Here is a 24,219-nt window from a genome sequence, read left to right on the forward strand (position 1 = left end):
AAGACTTAAATCCAAAGAATAAGATGCAGTGGTTGGTAAGGAGAACCATATCAGTTTTGTAGTTAGCGAGATCCTAAGCTACAGAGAGACAGAAAGGCATCCTGTTACTTTTTTATAAGGATCATTAAACGAATAAGATTTAGAAGATTTTCGAGAGAATCTTTATTTTGTTACAGAAAAATATTTTCATAGCGAATAAATATATTTGTGAAATCATGATATTTTATGAAAAAAAATATTGTTTTAAATACATTAATTTGTTAGATTAAATAAAAAGATTAAATGTTTTATTAATTTAATTGATACAATACATAGAACAAAAAATAGAAGCTGCTTATAGTGCTTAATAAAATATGACGTCATACAATACAACTGACCAATAATAAGTCAGTATAAATTTTACCATTGGTCAATTAAAATGTATACTGGCCTATCATTGGTCATTTGTTTTGTATAACGTCATTTTTTTAGGCACTATAAGCTGCTTCCAAAATATTAGTTTATTACAACAACACATAAACAAGAATGGATGAGAGCATAGCAATCATAGATGCAGTTAGTCCAGTGCTGGAACTATCAGCGGGCAACTAAAATTAAGAATAGTCATTTATCCCATCGTATAATAAACAGCTTTCCGCAGATATAAAATGTACAACCAGTTTTGTAGCCCAAAGGCAATACTCTAACTCCCACTGGAGGGTATTTGGTTTAGTAACATCCAACAGTCAACCAACCCTTTGATTTCATGACCTGTGTATTAGAAGTCCTAAGTGTGTTGCGCCTGTTTATGATCCAAGGCAATTCTCTACTCTAACTATTAATGTCGCACATCTGACACAGAAGCGGTAGGAACCATTTTTAACGTCTTTAGTTATGACGAGGATGTGCTACGTATTGAGCCACGGTCGCGGGTTTTACACAGTAATAATATATGGAACCTGTGAAGGATCAACCAGTCTGAGAAATCTGGCCCGACAACTCTCCTCGGTGCATTCAACCTTTCCATCCATCCCTAGAATAGTTGTATTATAGATCCGCGGATAGTGCAACTAAAAGTTCTAAAATTATTTCAAGTTTTGTTAGCCACGAAGGGGCCGAAGGCCCGGGCTAAAAAAACGGGTATTTACATTATGATTTTTATTTTATTATTTGTAGAAAATTATCTGTATTTGGAGGCTATACATAATTTTCAGTATAGCTTAGAACCGGTTCTAATCCAGCGGATATTAATCGGTTTGGAAGCCATGCTGCTGGCAAATGTGTACCTGTGCATTCACAAATGTTGCAGGAATCCTCAGTGAGCCAACTGTCTCCGGGAAACTTGGTGACTCCGTTAATTCTAGATTCATATTCATGTAAATTAAAATGGAATTCCGAGAACAAACAAATATATAGTTTAACATTTTAGGATAAAGGCGATTTTGTCTAAAATAGTTTCAATTCTTTAAGACGATAAGACAAATGTTGATTAGAATGGGTGACAACATCCATAAAAGCTCTAAAATCAGAAGGAAGGACAAATCAACAATAACTCTTGTAAAATGTCAGAACTTAATAAGCAGAACAATAATTTCTAAGTAATATTGCGAACACACTTTTAGGATTTAATTATAGAGATGCCTCGCTAATATCTGTACCTTGTTGTCTTAAAAATCAAATGAATAGGGGGAAAATCATATCATGCACAAAAAATGTTTAAATGTTAAAAATACCATGTTTTAAATGGAAGTATAGACTTTCCGGTTAAGATTAGAGAGTTACTACACTTTCTAAATTGTATCTAACTGTTATAGGAATTATCATGCAAAGTTTGAAATCGATAGGATAATTGTAATTATAATTCTATTTTCACTTACATGCAAGGAGAATCGCCAGTTTCATCAGCAATAACAGGTTCATTGTCCATCTTGCCAGTCTTGTGTCTAGGGTCATGGTTCATCTCTTGCTTCCCTAGACATCCAATCCTATAATAACAACAACAGGTTCATTGTCCATCTTTCCAGACTTGTGTCTGGGGTCATGACTCATTTCTTGCTTGCCAAGACATCCAATCCTTTAAATTTGTTCAATTGAATTTGGGGCGGTTTCACCAGGGATATAAAAAGATGAGACAATGGCCGATAAGTTGATGTACATCCCTAATGGTGATACAAAAAATTACCCCTTCTAGTGATTCAAATTTTGAACACTCAACCTAATGAAACAAATGAAATCAAATTCACTTAAGTCACCAACGTTATTAAGCCAACAAATAAAAAAAAACTTTTTATAAAACTTTGGAGACTAGTGAAATAGACAGTACATTGTCTTCTCTCTGTCTCAAGATTTTCTCTCAAAGTGTCTAGTTGAACAAAATCCCCACTCACCTTATTTTAAAATAATAAATGGAGGGGAGGGATTGTTATGGGTTGTTTGTTTATTACTTTATCTCAAGTTATTTTATGCTATTTTGGGCACTTGGTATGGTACCCTCAAGGTCAGGTAGCCATATTTATAGGCCCCAAAAGGTTATGAAAACCATGAATAAGGTATAACCAACAAGCAAAATAAATCTAAAATAATATTTGGGGGGCAAATGGAGAGGTCGTCAATTCTATGATGTGTTGCCCCCCAACGACAGCTGAAAAACACATATAGGTTTCGTGATTTTTTCCTGAATTAATTTCGTTATTGGTAGAAGCTGTATGAAAACATTTAGCCAATTTAAAGGAAAGCATAGATTTTGACCAACATATAAAATATTTTGTTAGATAGTATTGCACCAAAACTCTTACCCTCCACAAAATAGTTAAAAACCTTCTCCTGACTTATAAAAAGCTGTTAGTGAGATTCTAAGCTACAGACATCCTGCTACTTTTAAATGAGTATTACTTGGTGCAAACAGGTCCAAGAGCTCCACATCTGCAAGTGTTGCAACCATCAGCATGGGTCCACACATCACCCTCCTAACCATGTAGCAGCTTATAGACCATTGATAGGCCAGTATACATTGTAATTGACCAATGATAGGCTATTACACAATGTAATTGACCAATGTTAGGCCAGATTACATTTTTATTGACCAATTATAGACCAATTTAAATTGTAAGTGACCAATGATAGGCTGGAATACATTGTAATTAACCAATAATAGGTCTGTATATATTGGACTTGACCAATGATAGATTAGTATTCATTGTAATTGACTAATGAGGCCAGTATACATTGTAATTGACCAATGGTAAAATTTATACTGGTCTATAATTGGTCATTTGCATTGTATAACGTCATTTTTAATCAGGATCTATAAGCTGCTTTCCTGACGACCATTACCATCAGCGTCTTTACACACTTGTCTAACAGCATCTCTTGTCTCCTGAAAAGAAAATAATTTTTTACAGGCTGGGTTTTTTTGCGGTAATGGCTTGTTCCTTGTGATTTTGTTCCATGTAAAAACAACAAGTTCTGTATAAGTGGGTTGACATAACCTCTCACAAAATGAAAAAAAAAACTATCTAGGATTAGAACAAAGCTTCGATTAAAACAACAAAATTTTACTTATCGTCATAAATACATAGTAATTTGTAAAATATGAAAGAGAGGGAGGGGACATTGGATTATAAATTACACTGTTACCCAAAGTTTTATAAACATGTTATCATTCACTTCAGGTAATTTATTGAGTTTTGGTTGGTTGATTCAAAATAGTAGTGTCCAAACCTTTCAAATAATCTAAAATTTGTATATAAACATCAATTTATCATCCATTGTCTTATCCCTGAAGATCCCTTACATACACCATTCCAAACCAGCAAAACGTTTTTACCTTGAGACAAAATCTTCTGGTACAGGCTCCTCCAAATTCTTTGCAGACACAAGTATTACATCCATCCACATGCGTATAGCTCTCTGATAACTAAAATATTAAGTATAGAGTTGCTACGCTACAAGAATGACATAATTCATAAGTACATGCTTCTCCAAATTCCTTGCAGACACAAGTATTACATCCATCCACATGCGTATAGCTCTCTGATAACTAAAATATTAAGTATAGAGTTGCTACGCTACAAGAATGACATAATTCATAAGTACTTGCTTCTCCAAATTCTTTGCAAACACAAGTATTACAACCATCCACATGCGTATAGCTCTCTGATAACTAAAATATTAAGTATAGAGTTGCTACGCTACAAGAATGACATAATTCATAAGTACTTGCTTCTCCAAATTCTTTGCAAACACAAGTATTACAACCATCCACATGCGTATAGCTCTCTGATAACTAAAATATTATTAAGTATAGAGTTGCTACTGGGATGTTGCTCTTATAACAACCGGCAGAAATATAGTGGATATTTTTTCGTCAAGACTGTTTTTGCCGATGTATATTAGACAGTTATTTGCTGGATTTTGTATTGAGTTTCTGCATACTCTGATAAAATGTTTCTCAAAGCTGGCTAATATAACGATACCCCCTCCCCCTCAAGTATGACTTTACCAAATTCCCTATAACCATGGATGAACTAAAATATTAAGTATAGAGTTGCTACGATACAAGGATGACATCATTTATAAGAGCAAAGCCTCAATTAGTATTATTATAACATACATTAATACCTTTCTAATAAGCAAAACATAGAAAGCTAAAGTAAGTATAATAACATTCTTGAGTTCAAGACTAAAGCATTTTTAACTGATTTAAAAATTATAGCTACAATAAAAAAAAAAAAATATTACACATTTAAGCAGGTATATTCTAAGCTCAACTTATTTTAACATGCTTAAATGTTAAAAAAAAGACCTTTCAAAATTGTTGTTTTATTATTTTGAACTACTGTTTATGAATACATATAGAAATTTCAATATTGTACTTTGCTATAGTAGTAGCTAAAAGCTCCCAATTGCTTTCCGGAAAATTTAGTCTTTTGATGTAAAGGTTAAATAAGTATTGTTAACATTCATATTTTATAAACATCCTGCAGTTTTTAGTCAGGAAGCTACTTTACAGGGTAGGTTTGTATGTAAGTTCAACTGTAGTAAAATGAATGCATAAGACCTATTACAAAATCGGGACAGGATCCCGCCCTTTGGGCAGATTTTAATAATACATATAGCTCATTTAACACTATTCTTTTGCTTTAGTGTCTATCTATATTACATTTTAGAAGTAAATTGCACACAAGTAACAAGTATGTTTTTTGCAAAGAAAAAAATATTATTTTAAACATTCAAATGGATGTAGAATATAGAAGAAGCTTATAGTGCCTAATAAAAAAGACGTAATTTGTATTTTATGACGTCATTTTTTATTAGGCACTATAAGCTGCTACAGAATATACGTTTATATTATGACAGTAGAAAAAATGTTGTCAATTTAGCCCCGGTGATTTCTTGGGCCGTTCATAGAGTAAAAGGAAAGGGTATGGGTGACATCGTTATTTTTTTAACCCGCTACATGTTTCAATTTATTAGAGGACATGAAAATCTTGTGCAAGACTCAAGTAATAATAAATCTAGTGGATCATGGAAAGAAAAAGAAGTAGCGGGTTTCGTCCCATTTTCACAGTAGCTTTTATCCTATTTCTAGCCCAATCGAGGGGCCCTAACCCTGCGGGTCAATCATTAACATTTACCTAACCTAAAATAATCAAAAGCTACTGTGAAAATACGACGAAACCCGTTGCTTCGTTTTTTTTTCCATGATTCGATTAATTCAATACCTTATGTAGATTTCCCTTGTTATCAACACATTTTCCAGCCTCTGACGTCATACGGGTTTTAGTCTCACATAGCCTCCTAAAAGTATACAATCAAGGATTACAACATCCATATCTCTGACGTCATACGGGTCTTAGTCTCACATAGCCTCCTAAAAGTATACAAACAAGGATGACAACATCCATAAAAGCGAAGTTCTTAAACTGTAGGACAAACGAACATTAACTAGTAGAGTGTCAGGACTGAATAAAAAGAATATTAATGCATAAGTGTAAACAAAATTGTAAGTAAACTTGTTAAAAAACTGCTTACATTTTAGAACTTGATTAAATAAAACTAATTTGTTGACCTAGGAATCAGTATCCCAAAAATCAGATAAATCGGATAGTTATAACACATAAAAACTTGTTGTTAAAAACTTAAAAATTAAATTTACAACATCCTACATTACTAAGTCTGTACGTCTGTTTACCTGGTGCAAAGATTTCCAACTTCAGCGCATCTACATGTGTTACAGCCGTCAGGGCCTGAAAATAATAGATTTTGAATCAATTATGATCATTTCCAGTGGCAAAATTGTAAGACACTATAAACAAAAGAACAGAAAGCAATTTGCTAGCAGACGGAAAGGATCTCTACAACTTGGGCCAGGTAGTTGTCTGGTTTATACATTTATTATAATAACATTCGAGTATTTTTTTGAAAATTCAACTTTTATAAAAAAAAATAAAACGTTTATTTATTGTAAAAAACACTAAAATTATGTTGCAAAATAAAATGGCACTCCTATATTTACTAATAGCGGCTTTGCCCCTTGCCTCTAGGGGCTATGCCCCAAGAGGAAATTAAAAAAATTAAGTAATACTGGTGCTGCCGCCAGTAGTTTTATGTGAACTAACTTCCCCATAAGAAAAAAAAATTGTGGAAAAATAGGTACCTACGCAAGAAAAAAGAAAAAAATTTAGGGGGATTTTTTTTTTTTGGGGGGGGGGTTGTGGGTGTCCCCCCCCCCCAAGAAAATAGCCTAAAACCACCACAGGACCAGTAGGTATGTTTCCTGAAGAGTAGAATCCAATCGGTTCAGTGGTTACCGAGTTCTTAGGGAACAGACGGACAGACAGACAGACAGACATCGTTCTACTTTGTATTATAGATTTTTTTTTCTACAAAAAATAATATTCATAATTGTTTTGATGTTCTAGTTTAAGCTGGATTTATAGGAGGGATTTCCTTTTAATTCAATAAAAAGGTTTAATTGTAAAAAGTATACATTTCCTACAATAACAATTTAACATTTGAGAGTGGGGCAGAGATCTAAAGGGATAGGACAATGGCCGATAAATTGAAGTACATCTCCAATAATGATCCACAAAATTATCTCTTCTGTAGATTAAAATTAGTTATTGATGTGTTTGAACACTCAGCTTAATGAATCAATCAATCAAAATTAACTAAAGTCCCCAACATTGTTGAGCCAAAGAATCAGAAAACATTAGTATAAAACTAGTGTAATTAACAGCCCATTGTCCTCTCCCTGGAAGTGGGGACAATGGACTTTAAGTAATACTAGTACCCAAAGTTAAATAAACAAAAGTTCTGGTTCATTGGCTTAAAAACTTTTGAGTACCTAAATTGGCTGATTTAAAATTTTAGTATCTTCAAAATCAATTTATAAAATATAAAAAAAAGGAGTAATTTTATTTATAATTATTGGGAATGTACATTCATTTATCGTCCATTGTCTTATCCTTTAAGATCCCTGTATATTATGTATTATGTTGATACAATTACAATAGAATTGTCCAATTATTTAGAAACACTTGTGAATCTTTTGTCGTAATAGATTCACATAAATGAACAGATAGGTAATTATGATCTAGTTAGCCTGAGCAAAATTATTATACTTTGCAGTAAAAATTCGGTATTGATATCTATAAAAATAAATAACCCTATTTGACTTCAATTAGATTATCCAAATATCAATTATTCTACGGTAATATAGTTTGACTTTTTCTTATTTTACACTAGCGGTTATGCCCCTAGAGGCAATTGAGAAGGAGGAGTTTAATTCAATAACCCATTCTTTTATTTTAGATTTAGAAAGTAAAAGTTAAAAAATTTGGAGGGAGAATTTTTTTTAATTTGAATTTTAGAAAAAAATTAAATATTTTTTTTTGGAGGAATAAATTATAAACCTTACCAGGACCTACAAGAAACTACCCTGTAGAGGAAAACCATATCAGTTCAGCGGTTACAAAATTAAGTACAAACAGACATCCTCTTACTTTATTATAACTTATTTCAACTAAATTGTTGATTCCTAATTTTCACAAAATTTAGAATTTCCAATTTATCCAGACTTCCATATGTTTATTTGTATTTGACATACATACATACAAGCGGACCTGCGTTTGTTAAAAAAGGCTTCCTGCAGTAACGTAGCTACTCTATAGGTCATTTTGTTCAAAACAATTCGTAAAATATGAGGATTTTGGGATAAAAATTTAGATTTTATATAACTCAGAGAGAGAGAGTGGACAATGGACTGTTTATTACTTGTCCCTAAAAGTTTATAATAACGTTTTCTAATTCGTTGGCTAAACAACTTTTTGATTGGTTGATTCATTAAGTTGAATGTTCAAGCATTTGAACAAATAGTTTTAATCTACAGAAGGGGTAAAATATTGTATCGTCATTGGGGATGTACATATAGATCATATTGTATACATATTTTGTAAAGAATTGGAGGACTTTTAAAACAAATTTTGATTGACTAATTTTTTCATCTTATCATTTTCTTCTGTATATTTTTATTGGAATCTTATTTAACAGAAGCCCCTTATGATTTTAGTTTTAAATAAAATAGTACAAAAATAGTTATATACCTTCACATGTAAGTCAAGCAGTCAAGATAGATCTTAAGCTACAGACAGACATCCTGTTACTTTTATATAAACTAGCGGCTTCATAGGCGTCGTAGGCACCCCCAAAATTTTGTGAACAATACCCCCCCAAAAAAAAATTACCCCCTCCTTGGGGGTGCCGTAGGCACCCCCAACGATTTTGGGGGGGGTATTTACCCCCCCCAAACCATTTTGGGGGGGGTAATTACCCCCCCAAAATTAATGTTCTTTAAAAAGCCTCTAGGTTCAGTGGTTACCGAGATCTTAAGGGACAGACGGACAGACAGACAGACAGACATCGTTCTACTTTGAATTATATATGTATATATAGAATTTATTTACAATGTTCTCCGCTGATTTCTTTAATGTTGTCATCCTTGTCCGCCTACTTATGTTATTTAAACTTTAGTGTACACAAATTACTTTTGACGTAGGTAACAAAATGACATTTGAAAATTGAAAAAGTACTTTTTGAGAAGAAAAGGAACGGATTTATGCTTGCTTTGCTTTTTGTTGTTGTGTTGGAAGAGGGGGGGGGGTTGTATTTTTAATCCCTTCCCAGCCCACTCCCTCCAATATATGTTTAATTTCTTTTTAAATGAAAAAAATAGGACAGAAATTTTTTTCCTACGGGGGGGGGGGACTGATTATTGTGGCTACATCCTTTTAATAGAATCACATTATCGCCAAATAGTACTGCTATGTTTTCCTGGTCAGCACAGAGATATTATTGGACATAAAGAAATACATTCTTATGTAATTAAATCATTGTAGTTTTTCTATAGTATAACAGACAGGGATCTAAAGGGATAGGACAATGGCCGATAAAATGATGATGATACACCAAATAACTCCTTCTGCATATTACAATTAGTGAATAAAACATTTGGACATTCAACTAAATGAACAAACCAATCAAAATTCAATAAAAGTCTTTAAAGTTTGTTAAACCAACGAATTGAAAAACGTTATTATAATACTTTTGAGACTAGTGTAATAAACAGCCTAATAACTTGCCCTCTCTGATAAAAAAGAAGGTAAAAAGTATTCCTCTTCCAAATATAAATTATAATTACTTTTATCTGATTTTAATCTAAATATAACAATTAAAATTTCAGAATTTCCATATTCATTTGTAAAGTAAATACTCCATCAAGTGTTATTACTTTACTGTGTGCTAGTGGCTGCGCCCCGTGCATCAAGGGATTCTATGTAAAAAAATTAGATATTAAAAAATCGTTAATCACCCCAAGACTTAATGGTAAAATAAAATAGCGTAAAACCATTTTAGGCCGGAAGGTTCACACAGACCAATCAGTTCATAACCAATTTTTTTTATTTTAGATTTAAAAAGAAAAAATAAAATAAAATTTTTTAGGGGGAGAGATGGGTTTACCCCCCCCCCCCTCATTTATAGTCTTATTTTTAAAAAATAAATTTAAAATTTTTTTTTTGGGGGGGGGGGTGGGATTTTTCTCTATGCGCGATTTTTCTTAAGATGGTGGTGGTACCCTTCCCCAAAATAGTTATAAACCTTCCCAGGACCAAACATACAATCACACGACAAACAGACATCCTTTATTATAAGGATATAAAATATTTTCAAAATATGCCTTAATTTTTATTTTATTTTGATTCTTTTCTATCATGCCAAAAAATGTCACAATAAATGTATTCCCTAAATTGCAGGGAGGGAGGAGACATTGGGCTCTTTATTACATTAGTACCAAAGTTTTATAATAACAATTTATGTTTTATTGGCTTAACAACTTTGGGGACTGTAGTGTATTTTGATTGGTTGATTCATTAAGTTGAGTGTTTAAACGTTTCAACCACCTATTTTAATTTAAAGAATGTTTAATTTTGTGTAGCATCATTAGCGAAGTACATTAATTTATCGGGGATTGTCTTATCCCTTTAGATCCCTGCCTAAATTGTCTGTGTGCTCATATAAATATTTACAATTTAAACTGCAAATATCAAAACAAATATCCAATTAGAGTGCAATGATTTCCACAAAAACGCGCAATTTAATTTAAAGCCAAAATCGAAAAGCATATGATTTCTTAGTCAAAATTTTGTTTATGTTTATGAAGCTTCACATAGGTCCTATGAAAGATTTTGACTATTCTTTTAAATTTAGGTCTTTGTAATATTTGAAGTATTTTTCTGATCTCTTCCTTCCAATTCGAATCCAGAGCCCCTAAAGACTAGGTGCACAGCCCATAGTTTATCATAGAAGAGTTCTACACTATTTATACCCTTTACGGAGATTATAATTAGTGGTTGAAACGTTTGGACAAACAACTAAATGAACTAACCATTCAAAATTCAATAAAAAGTCCCCAATGTTGGTAAGCTAACAAATAAGTAAATATATTATAAAACTTTGGGGACTAGTGTAATAATGCCGAATTTCTCCTCCCTTCCTGTTAGAATTAGTGTCAACATACCTTTATCATTAATGTAAATCTCTCATTATCTTATCTTAATTTTAGGTATTCAAGTAAGGGATCTAAAGGGATAAGACAATGGTTGATAAATTGATCTACATATCCCGTGATGATATACAAAATTACCCCTTCTGTAGATAAAAATTAGTGGTTGAAAGTTTAAACACTCATCTTAATGAACCAACCAATCACATTTAATAAAAGTCCCCAAAGTTATTAAGCCAACGAATTATAAAACCAGTGTATTAAACAGCCCAATGTCACCTCCCACCCTGGGTATTTATAAGTATTTATTGAATTTAGGCAACAATATTTATGTTGAACATGTTAAACGTGACCATTTAAGATTAAAATCTATATTATTATATAAGGATATATCACAGTGAGAGAGGGGACAATGTGCTGTTCAAAAATATTCCCCAAAGTTTTATTACAGCGTTTTCTTGTTTCATGGCTTAACAACTTATGGTGATTTCTGATTGGTTGGGTCATTTAGTTAAATGTCCAAACTTTCAACCTTTAATTGTAATCTCCAGAAGGAGCAATTTTGTGTATCATAATTGAGAAGGTATATAAATTTCTCGGCCATTGTCAACTGGAAATGTTTTAAATCTGCATAAATTTACACAAGGGTGTGCAAAGCCATTTTCAGTGGAGTGTAAAACCATTAGGGACAAGCCTTCCCAATTTCACTTTAAAGGGGGCGTTGACACCCTCTACCCCCCTACAACACACCACTTGTTGTCAATATGAAAATTTAAACCATAAATCCTTGTTTTTTCTATTTACCAAATTTTACAACACACAGTTTTTGCTTGTCATATTTGTTTAAACAGATTTTTTGTTGTCTTTTTGAATACTTTCATTTTCTCGATTTTACTGGTTTTACATGAGATTTCCTTGTAATCGTCTTGTAAGCAATATAATTTAATTAAGTTGTGCAAACAAAATATAAATTCTTTACATAACAAGATGATATTGTAAGAATCGAAGATTTTTCCGCTTAAAAATATTTAAAAATACATTAGATTACCCCATTCAAATCTTGAAACCCTTCATTTTCCCGATCTTATAAAAGGCTTGTCTCAAAGCCCATACGGCATACATACCATCCAAAATTACCCAACTTAAATAAAATAATTTAAAGTAAAAAGAACAATTAATTGTATGACTTACCAACTTTAGACCCTATGAGACCAATTCATGCGAAAACTTAATAATTAGTAATTTTTTAGAATATTACAAAGAGGTAATTAAAAACATTCAAGATGGAAAAAGCATAATTGAAATCATTTAATAATACACATAAATAACCCTGGTTTACTCAAGCTTTATCCGAAAGCCTAAAGTAAAACCTGTAAATGCTAAGGAATTCCCCCAGAATTTAGGTTAAAAACTAATTTGTAGCTAGGCTTCTACTATTATTTCTCAGGGTTCTAAAGGGATGAGACAATAGCCTATAAATTGATGTGCATCCCTAATGACGATACTTAAAATTACCCCTTCTGTAGATTAAAATTGGTGGTTTAACACTAAACTTAATGAATCAACTTATCAAAATTCACTAAAGTCCCCAAAGATGATAAACCAACGAATAAGAAAACGTTATTATAAAACTGTCAACTGTCTCCTCTCTTCTTTCTGAGTATTAGAGAGTAGTATGAGTCATAAAATCTTATTTCTTTTCATAGCAGATTTATTTTTATTCTTTCTTGATTTTACTGGTTTTTATACATTAAGGGTATGTTCGTTCATCCGTACCGGAAAACCAGGGATCTAAATGTGTAAGAAAATGGCTGATGAATTGATGTACACATTCCCAATAATGATTCACAAAATTACCCCATCTGTAGATTAAAATTAGTCGTAAAAATGTTTGAACATTCAACTTTTTAAACCAACCAATTAAAATTCAGTAAAAGTCCCCAAAATTGTTGAACCAACGAATAAGAAAACAATATTTTAAAACTTTGGGGACTAATTTTAATACACAGTCCATTGTCCCCTCACTCTTTGCAATGTTCTACTTTCTAATTGTCTGAATGTTGCTTAAATGGACGTTGTCATCCTTGTTTTTCACTTGATTTTTCTAGTTTTTCAAAAAAATGTACTACGTTATATATTGTCCGTGCATACATACGTATTCAAATTTTTTTGGCAATATATTCATGGAAAAATGTATATATAAATTAGCAATATATTTTTCACAATTATTGAAATTCTTGTGCCATTATAAAATAGTAAAATGACAGATTTTTAAAGCTTAGGATTGGAACATTCTTTTTATTCCTACACATTTTATATTTCTAGTTAAGATCAAAATGAAGCAGAATGTTGTAAAGCTAACTTCCATGTACCTACCTATTCCTGAATCACTGGAAAAGACAATGACAGACACTTATTCAGAGGAAGGATATTACAACAAGAGAAAATAGAACATCATGTTCACACAAAATTACAAAAAAAATACAAAATCATTCAAACAAAAACCATAATAATCATCCTATCTTTCTGGTTGAAGCTTATAATCTCTATAACTACTGAACCGATTGAATTCTCCTTTTTAGGAAGCTGCATATAGGTCAGGGGATGGTGTTAGGCTATGTTATTTTAAAATTTAATCCTTTAGTTTGGATGGTTTTAGTCTATTTTCTGCCCCTTCTATAACCCTTTGAATACATACCCCGAGATGCTTGGGGCGCAACCACTAGTATCATATAAAGTAACTAGCGGCTGTGCCTCTGGCATCTAAGGATATATCTAGAGGGATAAGAAAAACAACAAATAATAGCCTAAAACCGTCCCATGACTTAGATCTTAAGATAAAACAGCCTAAAACCATCACCAGACTTATGTGAAGCTTTCTTAAAATGGAGAACTCAATCAATTGAGTAGATTTTTGTCTAAAGCTTAAGATCTCAATAATTAATAAACCGATTTGGTTCTCTATTTAAGGTAAGATTTGCATAGGTCCTTTATGGTTATAGGCTATTCTATAAAAAATGTTTTTGGCTAAATTGTGTGAAAACTTAGAATAATAATAATGTACTTTAAAAAGCTCTTTTGTTATTCTTACCTAACAAAAAAAAATCTAAAACGTTGACACCCAATTCTAAATTTCTATTTATATCTAAAATTTTTACTTTATTTATCTTACTAGCGGCTACGCCCCTAGAAGCCTCTAGGTGGAAGGGTGAAAAGTCGACAACCCCTTCCCCCATTTTCTATTTGAGTTTTAAAATAAAAGTAAATGAAAATATATTTTTGGGGAGGTCTTTTTTACTCGGAGGGTGGTTATACTCTATACCTAAATAGTTTAAAATCTTCCCTGGACCTATAAGAAGCTTCACTATAGAGAAGAACCATATCGGTACAGGGTTAGAGAGATCCTTCGCTACAGACAAAAAAGATTACTACTTTATACAATAAGATTATTTAAATCTTTGCTTTTTTATTTTGTTCGTGTCTGAAAAATTAAAAACTGAAGAAAAAAAATATTTTGCTGCATCTCTCTATCTATCAATCTAAATATCTATCTATCTATCTTACCTATATATGAATCATTAAGCCTGTGTTTCTGATTGAAAGAATCCAAACAAACATCCAGAAGTCCTAAAAAAATATAACAATTAAATTTTTAAATTTTTCTTTATAAAGAAATTTGTTTTAAAGACCCCATTGGGTGTAACTACTATTTTATATTATTCTATAAAAAACACTATTTAAAAAGTGTTACTATTCTTTTTATATAGCGCTATGCCTTAGTTAAACTTAGACATTATCGAATTTCATCAAAATAAAATCAGTAAAGTCCTCAACAACCTTGGGGACTTTACTGAATTTTGATTGGTTAGTTAATTTGGTTGAGTGTTCAAACTTTTTAATCAATAACTGTAATGTACAGATGGGGTAATTATGGGTATCATCATTGGGGATCTATTCTACATAAATTTAACGGCCATTGTCTTATCCCTTTATATCCCTGATTAATAGTGCAATATTACAATTAATATTCTTTTTTTAAACGCCATGCCTTAGTTAATTAAAGGCATTATTGAATTTCACCAAATTAATGAGACATCCTTTATAGGGAGGGAGGGGATATTGGGTTGTTTATTAGTTTAGTTCACAAAAACGTTTTCTTATTCGTTGGCTCAACAACCTTGATGGCTTTTACTGAATTTTGATTGGTTTGTTCATTTAGTTAAGTGTCATAACGTTGCAATCACTAATTGTAATCTACAGAAGAGGTAAGTTTGTGTATCATCATTGGGGATGAACATCAATTTATCGGTCATTGTCATATCCCTTTAGATCCCTACATCCTTCCTGCTTATCCAAAGAAAGAATTTACATAATGATTTGCTTTATTATTTCATATAAATAAAATTTGATTAAATTCTTATAATTTTATAATGTCCTGATTTCACTTGAGGTGTGGCGTATCTTTTATAATATTGTATAGTTTATTGGAAAAAGGTAGGGATCTAAAGGGAAAAGACAAGGGCCGATAGATTGATGTATATTCCCAATAATGATACACAAAATTACCCCTTAGATAGATTACAATTTATGGTTAAAACGTTTGAACATTCTACTTAATGAACCAACCAATTAAAATTCGATTAAAGTCCCCAAAGTTGTTCAGTACGAATAAGAAACGTTATCATAACACATTGGTGGAGACCAGTGTAATAAACAGACGAATGTCCCCCTCCTCCCTGGGAAAAATTAGTATAAGGGTAAATTGACATTTTTTGCATGATTTATTAATTATATTGTAAAAGGTTTATATGATATATGTATAAAAATATATACAAGAACGATTCTGTTTATTAGTAGCAAGGCCTTTTTAACGACTTTTAAAATGATTACTATCCATTGGATTAGAACCGGTTCTCAGCATACTAAAAAATCATGTATAGCATCGTAATACAGAAAAAATTCAACGATTTATAAAATAAAAATGATAAAATTAATCTATCATAATTTATCATTTTAATATCTGCGGAAAGCTGTCTATAACATTATAAATAAGGATTAAGATCATAGAAAAGAAAATTCTAATTCATTTTATTTGTCACCCCTTATACTTTTAAGATTTTTAAGCATATTTACTTATGTCTTTTGTTCTCATAATTATTTTTTTTATACGCAGAATAAAAATGTATAATAATTACTTGAAATTGCGTTAATTAATGAAAACAAAAAGGATCGATACATTGACAAATAGCGAAGCACAAAAAGAATTGTAGACAAACGAAGAAAGTGAGCAGATAATCTTTATAAAACAAATTAAATAATAAAGTCACGAAACCTTTTTGAATACATTATGTATTTTATATCATGACCGACAGACCGACGGACCAAGTAAATTATATACTGGATGCTCAATGGTATGAGATTCTACTCAAAAAAATTCAGCCTCCTGAATAGCAACCGAATTATCACGTTTACCCTTAAACGTTTCTTTGATTCTTCCGTGTTCAATAGTTGTCAAAATCTTAAGAAGCTAATTATAGTGCCAATAAAAATGACGTCATACTGGCCGACCATTGGTCAATTAAAATGTGTACTGGCCTGCCATTGGTAATTTTGTCTGTGTTTTGACATTTCATTGGTCATTTTTATTGGTACTTTGAAAAGCTTCAGACACAAATCTTACCACTTTATGTTGTAGGATCAGCTAAGGGGGTATTACATATCCAAATGAATTATAGAAAAGCTACGGCAAAAAAAGGACTTAAAGAAAATAAGAAAATTAATGACACCTTCTTTTATATTCAAACTATTTTCATTTTTATACATTTTCTACCTTATTAAATTTTGCATAAACAAGGATGACAACATCCATAAAAGCGAAGCTCTGAAAGGGTAGGACAAACGGACATTAACACTTGTATAATGTCAGAACTGAATAATCAGAATGCGAATGTATAAGAGTCAAAGCAAAATTGTAAGTAAATTTGTTGAAAAACTGATGATACAGGATAATGATTATGGACATACTTACATTTTTAGGACTTGATTAAAGAGTTGTTTCGCTTATAATGTTGTACTTTGTTGTCCCAGGAATCAGTATACCAAAAATCAGACCAATCGGATAATTAGGTCACATACAAATTTGTTGTTAAAATGTAAAAAAAATCAACATGTTTAAAATGGACGTACGGACATTCTGGTAATGATTATAGAGTTGCTACGCTTTCTAACTCGTACCTAACTGTTACAGGAATCACCATGCAAAATTTTAAATCGATAGGACAATTCTAACATGCCTAAATTAACGAAAAAAGCTATTTAAAAAAAGTAAAAAAATCAACATGTTCAAAATGGACGCACGGACATTTTGGTAGTGATTATAGAGTTGCTACGCTTTCTAAATCGTACATAACTACTAAAGGAATCACCATGCAAAATTTGAAATCGATAGGACAATTCTAACATGTCTAAATTAACGAAAAAAGCTATCCGTTACGGACGTACGGACGGACCGACCCTAATTATAGAAAAGCTTCGCTTTTAAAAAGAACATATTCGTATTATAAGTATAATCTTGTAAAAAAAATGTTAAATGAAATAAGCTCACAAAAAAAATTTCAGTGGCGAAGCTACTCTGTAAGTGAATGTGTCTGTCTGTCCGCCCGTCTGTTTGGTTATAGACGTCAAAACGATTTATCATGTGGGTGTGAAACTTTGAGGGGTAGAAGTAAGGAGAATGTCTTGTTTAAGGAAAATCTTTATTAACTTAATTCTTTCATTAATCTTTTAAATAAGTAATGATGTCCTAATATATATATTACTTTATTGGCCAAACTCAATTACAATATTTACTGGTCTATCTTGGTCATTTGTATTGTATGACGTTATTTTTTATTAGGTACTATAAACTGATTCCGTGTGTGCTTATTAATTATTAATTGTATATTTTGGGAAAAATATATTTGCACTATGACTGCAATTGAAAATTGAAATAATAATCTTAAATACAATCTAGCAAGTACAAGTATGTTCATAAGTAGCGCAGCACTTAATTAAAAGTTAATACTTGGTGTTAAATTATATCATACTAGAGACGGGACCCCTAGCATCAAGGGATTTGAATTTGAAGAAAAAGGATTCGGCAAAAATATAGAATAAAACCATCCCAAGATCAGAATCTAGAAATTAAAACGCTCTAAAACCATCCCGGGACCTATTTAAAGCTTCCATAAAATCAGTCCAGTAGTTATAAAGGTAAATAAATTAACCTCTATAAACCTATCCATGTATTTCAAAATAAATTTGTTATTGAAATATTAAGATCAATATCAGTATGAAAGGATTAAATCCAGGCATCTAAAGGGATAAGACAACAGGCGATAAATTGATGTACATCCCCAATGATGATATACAAAATTACTTCCTCTGTAGAGTGTGGATTACAAATATTAGTTGAAGCGTATGAATAAACCATTCAAATTCAAAGTCCCCAAAGTTGTTAAACCAACGAATAAGTAAACGTTAATAAAATCTTTGGGGACTAATGTAACAAACAGGCCAATGACCGTTCCCTTCCATCCTGATTAAAATTAATCAAATTAATCTTTCTCCTAATATCTAAATGAATTTTTGGCTTTGTTAAAAAGGGGGAGGAAGCACGAATTTAACTGTCATTGTTCTCTACAGCTGTATAAGATTATTGTTAAAAAGGAATTTTATTTTATTTTCATTTATTAACAGGTGAATTATTATTTAGCTTTTGTTGAAAACTATAAATAAGAATTGTTAAAATATGAATTATTGAAAAACTACAGAATATCTACTTTCTATGTTTTCTATAAATTTGTGTGAGCATAGAGTGGAAGATAGAGAGGCTATGTAGCACTGATGGAAGTATGAACAAACCCTTATTATAAAGTAACTGCGCTACTAAATAAATTATATTTAGAATCTTAGGAAATGTCACTGATTTTATCTATATTTGTATTTCAGCAATGAAATTATAAAATATTCTACGTATGTTAAAAGAAATTATAAAATATTCTGCGTATGTTAACAGATATTATAAAAAGTACTACGTATGATAACAGAAACATATATAAACAAGGATGATAACATCCATTGTTGTCCTAGGAATCAATATACCAAAATTCAGATCGATCAAATGATTAGATCACATAAAAAATTGTTGTTATAAAAGTAAAAACATAAGATTTGTTAACTGTCGTGGTCTAGGGCTCCTCTCAAGTAACAGCAAAAGGCATAGACTAAATAGGATTTCACACAAAATCAAAGAACTGGAATACTCCAATAATGGCATACCTTCCTTATATGCTCTCTTAGAAACAAAATTAAAACCTAGCAAAAATACCCCAAATCTCCCAAATAATTGTAGTTACATCGGGGAAACGTCAGGAGGAAAAGGAGGGATACTATTATATTCTCATAATAGCTTGGAAACTGAAAATTTTAAAGTAATTTCATCAAAACATGCATGTTACATTAGACTGAAGATAAAAGAAAAATATATTGAGAACATTATAGTGTATCTCCCATGCGACATATTGGAGTGTTTTACTGTTCTTTCTGAAATCGAAAAATTCATTGTAAACAATAATATAAGCAATTTTTGCATATATGGTGATTTCAATATATCATTTGATTCACCTCACCATTCTTGTAAAGCTAAGCGGTTACAAAAATTTCTAAGCAAATTTAACTTGTTTGATCTAGCAGACAAATTAGGCAGTAATCATGCATATACTTGGTCCACTATTCGAAATAAAAAATTACATACTAGCAATATAGATCATTTTTTTGTCAATTTCGATGGTTTTACTTCCATAAGATTTGAGCACAATAGCTTTAGTGACCACATGCATGCGACAGTTAGCTTTAAAAAACCATACGTATATACATCTCCTAAATGGAAAAATTATTTATTTCGAAATAAGGACTTTACCTCTATGCTAGAAAAAAAAGCTACTGAATTTTTGTTCGATTACGCAGATCCCGGCATTTTATTAAAGTCTAAAGAATTTTATGTTGAAAACCCAACTTGCTTAGATAATGAAATGTCATTTAATAGCCTCGAGTATAAAGATACAACTGCTTTTTTTAAACTTCTGAAGCATCTTAAAAATGAACATGATCGTTTTTTCTCTAAATATAAACTGAAAAATTTTCATAAAACACAAGAATTTAACAAGCAAGTTAACATGTTGTATGAAAATTTAAGTAGATATAATTCCAGAGATACATTAAATCAAATCCAAAATCTAGTAAAAACCCAACAAGATTATTTCAAAGGTCTAGTTTTTACACAAGCGGAATTTAAATATATGCAAAGATTAAAAGTTGATGGGGCAAACAATAGCTATACATTTAAACATATTCCAAATCTTAAGAAGCAGAATTACAAATTAAAAATTGATGGTAATACAGTAACATGTCCCCATAAACTAGCAAATATATTTGCAGAAAATCATGCCAAAATTGTGTCCCCTGAAAACATCCCCCCCTCTGAATTAAAGGGTTTACTAGAGGACTATGATTTGACATTAGATGAAATATTTCCGCAAATTAAAAGTCTTACTTCTCCTTATTCTACATCTATTGAGTTTAAGAATATAATTAAGTCTATGAAAAACTGTTCTGCCCCAGGAATTACTTCAGAAACAAAAATTCTATTTGAGTTCTTAATTAATATTTTTCCAAATTTTATAACAAGAGCTTTGAATAACTTATACAATATCGACATTGATCAAAGCCCCTTTAAATTCATAAAAGATAGAAATATAATTTTCATTGCCAAGAAAAATAGTGACCTTTTGTCACCTGACGACTATCGTGGCATAGCGTTATTGGAAACTGTGTATAAAATTCTGTCTAAGGCACTGAATAAAAAACTTAATGTCCATCTTCATAAAATTATTCATAGTCAACAATTTGGCTTTGTTCCTAACAGAACAATGTCCAATGCATCAATTAACATTACAGCCGCCATAAACCACATTGTTAAAAAGAAGGACAACGCTCAAATCATTGCACTTGATTGGTCACGTGCCTTTGACACAATTTTACCCTCAGTTATTGACTCAATCTTATTGCATATATTTCCCAATGGTAGTTTTGCAAAAACGTTTAATCAACTTACAAATAACGGTAGATTTAGAGTAGCTATAAAAGGAACATTCTCCAAATTCTACAAGTTAAAAAGGGGGTCAGCTCAAGGTGACCCACCCAGTGGTAGTAAATTTATAATTACAAACAATATATTTATAAGATGCTTAATCAGCGAAAAATTAAAGCATATTTTCTATAAGATTGGAAAGAAACATACCAAACCTAAAAGTTTTGCTGATGATTCTATTTTAATTTCTCAATTGAAGACAAATAAGGATGTTAATGATTTAAAACAGTTATTGCACAAACTTGAGAAAGGTATCGGGCTTCATATAAACTTTAGTAAGACAAAAATTTTAACCCATGGCACCTTCCCCCCCGATCTTGCTTCTATAGGGAAAATTGTCGACAAACTTAAACATCTTGGAATTTACCTCTCCTTTAATCAAAATTTAGCAAGAATTCATACTTATGATGAATTATGTAGTAAACTTGAAAAAAAAGCAAAGTCAATTCCTCTAAAAAGCAGTTATAATTTGATTAAAAGACGCAATCTTTGTAGCCATTTATTATCAGCCTGTGCTTACCATGTAAACAGAATTTATCCCCCTGACGAGAAATATTGTAAATCAATTTGGAAAATTATTTCAAAGTTTTTATGGTCTAGTAGAAATCCTGATGGAAAAATATCATACAGATATAAAATTTCACAAAATCGTATAGAACAAGATTTCACTCAGGGTGGTTTGAACTTTCTAAAACCTGACACCCAAGCATTTTCAATATGGTTAAATAGTTTTATGAATTGTCTAAGATTTTCTTCCCAACATAATGATACTACCATTAGCTTAATTTTAGAACATAAACATCTAAACATTCAAGCAATGTTACCTACATTTAGTTATAAAACAATAATTGAGCATCAAAATTTCTTTAAGAGTCTTTATCCATGTGCAGGTGGTAATTATTTTCATAAGCTAAGTGAGTTTTTTTATGATTTAGAACATGAACCATCCACGTTTTTCCAATCCCCCATTATTTCATCCAATTTTGCTAATATTTCAACACCTTTTAATAAACACGATGAAAATATATTACTTAAAACTAAGAAGCTAACCATCGCTTCCATATTTGAAACAAGAAAAATTGATGAAAAAGTATTGTTTTTGCCATGCATAAAATCTGATTTATCGAATATAATTAGAGATGTTTCTTTAATAAATAAATTGAGTAAACTAGTAGAGTCAACAAAAACAGCTTTTCCTAGAGATTGTGTGTTTAGCATGAAGAGAGCAAAGCAACTTTTGATTCCAATTGGAACAGTTTTTTTAAAGAACAAATCTGTATTTTCTCTCCATTTTAAACTAATTCATAGAAATAAAAACTCATGTGAGCTACCTGCACTAAAAACTAGAGTGAGTGATAAGTTATATATTCCAGACAAAGAAATGCTTTCTATGTCGTTAAAAAAAATATTTAGCATGCCAATTATTTTATATTATAAAAATTTTATCCTTGAACAAATGAACAGAACATTAAATAGTAAAAATAAACTATATAAATTTAAATTAACTGATTCAAATTTATGTTCAAAATGTAATATAATAAGTTCAACAGAACATGCCCTCTATTTCTGTGTGTTTCCTACCTATTTTATACATAAACTTGCATTATTTCTAGATTATGTTCTAAATGATAGTAAGCCAGAATTCATCTTTTTAAAAGAAAACTTTTACTTATACAATATGTTTTATGAAGGCTTTTCAAACGATTTCTATCTACAATTATCCCATTTAATTTTAGATGCAAAAGATAGATCTTTAAAAATAAGCATAGAGGACGATTTCATTAAGTGGGATGACAACAATTTCTATGCACACTCTATTCTTTTATCTCAATTTACTTGTAAACTCCTTCATAATGCTGGCTTGAATAACAATATAATATATGATTTTATTAATTTCATATCAAACTAAGCCTAACATACACATTGTTTCTTTTATTCGTTCTATGTGGATCGATTTATGTCTTAATTGTATCTTTTTATTATTATTATGTTTTAACTATGTTTGTATATTATTTCGTATTGGAATAAATATTTAAATGTAAATGTAATAAAAGTAAAAAAATCAACATGTTTAAAATGGACGTACGGACATTTTGGTGATGATTGTAGAGTTGCTACGCTTTCTAAACCGTACCTAACTACTATAGGAATCACCATGTTAAGTTTGAAATCGATAGGACAATTCTAACATGCCTAAATTAACGAAAAAAGTTATCAGTTACGGACGGACGTACGGACGGACCTACCCTAATTATAGAAAAGCTTCGCTTTTAAAAAGGATGACAAAATGCATGAGAAGTCCAACTCATAAGAATGTTATTCTTCTGGAAAAGATGCTCAAAGTAAAGGGAAACAAACGTAGGAAATTAGATTAAATATATTCTAAAATTACATTGGGGGGCAGATAAGAAGGTCGTCAATACTACTAAAGTGTTACTCTACAACGACAGCTGAAAACCACGTACAGTTTTTTTATAAATAATTTCGTTTTTGGTATAAACTGGGACTATTGAGTTTCAAAGATACAATTATACACAATTAAGTGAGTTTAAAAGAAAAATTCACTTGAACAAGAATTATCAAATCCAAAGAAACGCACTTAGAAAAAATAATGAATATATTTTTACCTGACTCTTCTGCTTGGATGGCACTGTAGAGGGAACAGGACAATGCCAGAAACATTAACAACTTTCCATTCATTTTCATTCTTTTTTATATATCTGAAATTTTATGGATGTGTTAGAAGTAAACAAATGATATTTATATACGTAGAGGCTCCGCCTCTAGAAGACTCTAATGTCACTTAACTTAAGCAAAGCATTTTATCTTACAAAAATACTAAAATATCCTCTAGTAGTAAACCTTTATATAAAATATAGGTGTTCAATTCAATTTTAAGCTCTAGGTATGATCCTGCAGGTCCTAATCCTCCAGGTCTCCAGAAATCTTTAAAAGCCTCCTGTGACTAGAGATTTCAAATTTAAAACTT

At 31.1% G+C, this 24,219-nt stretch overlaps 1 protein-coding gene across 1 annotated transcript; it reads right to left on the bottom strand.

Annotated features, from left to right (window-relative positions):
• Positions 1-147: 147 nt before the first annotated feature.
• On the bottom strand, positions 148-23,952 carry LOC145335396 (uncharacterized). Its single transcript, XM_080181147.1, has 11 exons — positions 23,858-23,952; positions 14,606-14,668; positions 6,173-6,227; positions 5,703-5,778; positions 3,806-3,895; positions 3,297-3,355; positions 2,872-2,943; positions 1,857-1,964; positions 1,266-1,339; positions 939-1,012; positions 148-587 (listed from the first exon to the last, which is right to left on the bottom strand). The coding sequence occupies exons 1-11, from the start codon at positions 23,934-23,936 to the stop codon at positions 504-506; spliced, it is 834 nt and encodes a 277-aa protein (XP_080037273.1). The 5' UTR covers positions 23,937-23,952; the 3' UTR covers positions 148-503.
• Positions 23,953-24,219: the final 267 nt, after the last annotated feature.

The sequence above is a fragment of the Acartia tonsa genome, chromosome 13, assembly GCF_053477335.1.
Source record: "Acartia tonsa isolate MP-2025a chromosome 13, ASM5347733v1, whole genome shotgun sequence".
Taxonomy (NCBI): Eukaryota; Metazoa; Arthropoda; class Copepoda; order Calanoida; family Acartiidae; genus Acartia; species Acartia tonsa.

What these genes read in the sequence shown, in the direction of transcription:
- LOC145335396 (XM_080181147.1), bottom strand. Translation starts at nt 23,936, where the DNA reads ATGAAAATGAATGGAAAGTTGTTAATGTTTCTGGCATTGTCCTGTTCC. An exon ending in CATCCAAGCAGAAGAGTCAG is followed by an intron (nt 14,669 to 23,857) that starts GTAAAAATATAT and finishes ATATTTTTTTAG; the next exon opens with GACTTCTGGATGTTTGTTTG. An exon ending in GATGGTAATGGTCGTCAGGA is followed by an intron (nt 2,944 to 3,296) that starts AAGCAGCTTATA and finishes ACATGGTTAGGA; the next exon opens with GGGTGATGTGTGGACCCATG.